This window comes from Lactuca sativa, chromosome 8 (assembly GCF_002870075.4).
Source record: "Lactuca sativa cultivar Salinas chromosome 8, Lsat_Salinas_v11, whole genome shotgun sequence".
Taxonomy (NCBI): domain Eukaryota; kingdom Viridiplantae; phylum Streptophyta; class Magnoliopsida; order Asterales; family Asteraceae; genus Lactuca; species Lactuca sativa.
Window position 1 is genome coordinate 193448268 of NC_056630.2, and position 2314 is coordinate 193450581.

The window sequence follows — 2314 nt, forward strand, 5'->3', positions numbered from 1 at the left end:
ACTTTTGAGTATTCGTGAAGAGATTGGTTAAGATACTTTTTCTTTACTAGTTGATGAATCTAGTGATGTTTCAAAAAAGGAACAAATTGCTATTATGAAAGATTCATAGGACTACTGCACGTGAAGGATACATCTTCTTTGACACTCAAAAACGCCATAAATGAATTACTTACAAGTAATAAGTTGAGTTTTAGTCAGGTAATTTATTCTTTACTTTTTTGTTATTTCAATTTAATTTATTATATATATATGTATATATATATATATATATATATATATATATATATATATATATATATATATTGTTTTAAATTTTAATAGATAAGAGGACAAGGTTACGATGGGGCTAGCAATATGCGAGGGGAATTCAATGGTTTGAAAGCTTTGATATTACAAGAGAATGACATGGCTTTTTATGTACATTGCTTTGCACACCAACTTCAATTAGTAGTTGTGGATGTAGCAAAGAAGTATGATGGTGTTAGTGACTTTTTTGAGCAAATTTCGTTGGTGGTTAATGTTGTTTGTGTCTCGTGTAAAAGAAAATACTTACTACGAGAGCAAGCAAGAGAAAGGGTGCAAAAAGGCTCATGTAGTGGTGAACTTGAAACCGGAAGAGGGTTAAATCAAGAGACTACACTTGTTCGAGCGGGAGAAACAAGATGGGGTTCACATTTCAACACACTCACAAGTTTGATGAAGTTGTTTGCGGATGCTCTTGGAGTTTTAGATTTTGTGAAAAATGAGGGAGGGTCATTGGCAAACCGTCAACAAGCATATGGAATCTTAGCATATTTTAAATCATATGAGTTCGTGTTTTACTTACATATGATGTATGGCATTTTACACCTCACGGGTACATTGTCAATGCAACTTCAAAAAAAAAGATCGAGACATTTTAGAACCGGCTTCGATGGTTAGAGGGATAATGGAGGCATTGCAATCTTTTAGAAATATAGGGTTTGCTAGCATTTTGCCAAAAGTATCATCTTTTTGTCAAACACACGAAATTGATACTTTAGATATGGAAGAGTTGTATATTGGTGCGAGAAACAGTAGCACTACAAAGACATATAGGTTTCATTTTGAGGTTGAAATCTTCAACACGATGGTAGATATGCAACTTACAGAATATCGGGATCGATTTAGTGAAACAAGCACCCAATTATTAGAATACATGGGTGCTTTGAGCCCTTGTGTTTCATTTGTACAATTTGAAAAATCAAAGTTATTGAAGTTGGGTAAGTTATACAAGTATGACTTTATGATTCAGATATGATAGACCTTGAAGAACAACTTGAGATATTTTATCACTCTAGCATCAAAGATGAGCACTTCACTAGTTTGAAAGGAATTTCCGACCTTTCTCTTATGATGGTTAGTACGGGGAAGCATCGATCTTATCCTTTGGTTTATAAGCTTTTAAAGTTAGCTTTGATATTACTCGTAGCGACCGCAAGTATAGAAAGATGTTTTTCGAAGATGAAGCTCTTGAAGACCAACTTGCGTAACAAAATTGGCGATGAATTTTTGAACGACACATTGCTTTGTAATGTCGAGACCGAAGCACTTGCGAAAGTTGAAAATGAAAAAGTAATTGAGCGGTTTCAAAAGATGTCTGTACGAAGAGGACAAATTTAAATTCTAATAGATCGTTGTTATATTAGGTATAACTAGAAAAAAAAAATTGTATTAGATGTTTTATATTATGTTTTACCGAATTTTTTTAATGTTTTATATTATGTTTGACCGGGAAGAAACTTTGTGCAACCCCTACTACAAATTCTTGTGTCCGCCCCTATAACTTCAAGAGCTAAACCATCGCTTTAATGAAGTAAACACAAATTTACTTCTTTCAATTGCTTGTTTGTGCCGACTGAATCTTTCAAAGCCTTTGATTTAGATAAAATAATAAAAATGACTACACTTTATCCGAAAGTGTTTCCAACAGAATATGATCTTCGAGTTCTTGAACTGGAGCTTGGAAATTACATTAAAGATGTGCGAGAAGACGAACGATTTAATGATTTGAAAAGCATTGGAGACCTTGCCAAAAAGATGGTCGAAGAAAAGAAGCATATAATATTTCCCAAGATTTATCTTCTTGTGAAACTTGCATTGATCTTACCCGTAGCAACAAGAAGCGTGGAACGCACATTTTCAACAATAAAGTTAATAAAGACTGATATACGCAACAAAATGAGTGATCAATTTTTGAGCAATAGTTTAGTGTCGTATATTGAAAAAAATGTTTTAAAAGGCATCGGTAATGACACAATTATGAAAATGTTTCAAGATATAAGACCTCGGTTCA

The 2314-nt window shown here is 33.2% G+C and overlaps 1 protein-coding gene across 1 annotated transcript; it reads left to right on the forward strand.

Annotated features, from left to right (window-relative positions):
- Positions 1–354: 354 nt before the first annotated feature.
- Positions 355–1641, forward strand: LOC111900134 (uncharacterized). The gene is made up of 3 exons (XM_023896005.2): positions 355–916; positions 1023–1241; positions 1283–1641. Exons 1-3 carry the CDS (start codon positions 355–357, stop codon positions 1639–1641), a joined length of 1140 nt encoding a protein of 379 aa, XP_023751773.2.
- The last annotated feature ends 673 nt before the right edge of the window (positions 1642–2314 follow it).

Bases quoted from the DNA above. Each gene is read 5' to 3' on its own strand.
- LOC111900134 (XM_023896005.2), top strand. From the start codon at position 355: ATGCGAGGGGAATTCAATGGTTTGAAAGCTTTGATATTACAAGAGAAT. The intron at 917-1,022 runs GTTAGAGGGATA...TTGATACTTTAG, and splicing joins TTTTAGAACCGGCTTCGATG to ATATGGAAGAGTTGTATATT. The intron at 1,242-1,282 runs GTAAGTTATACA...CAGATATGATAG, and splicing joins ATCAAAGTTATTGAAGTTGG to ACCTTGAAGAACAACTTGAG.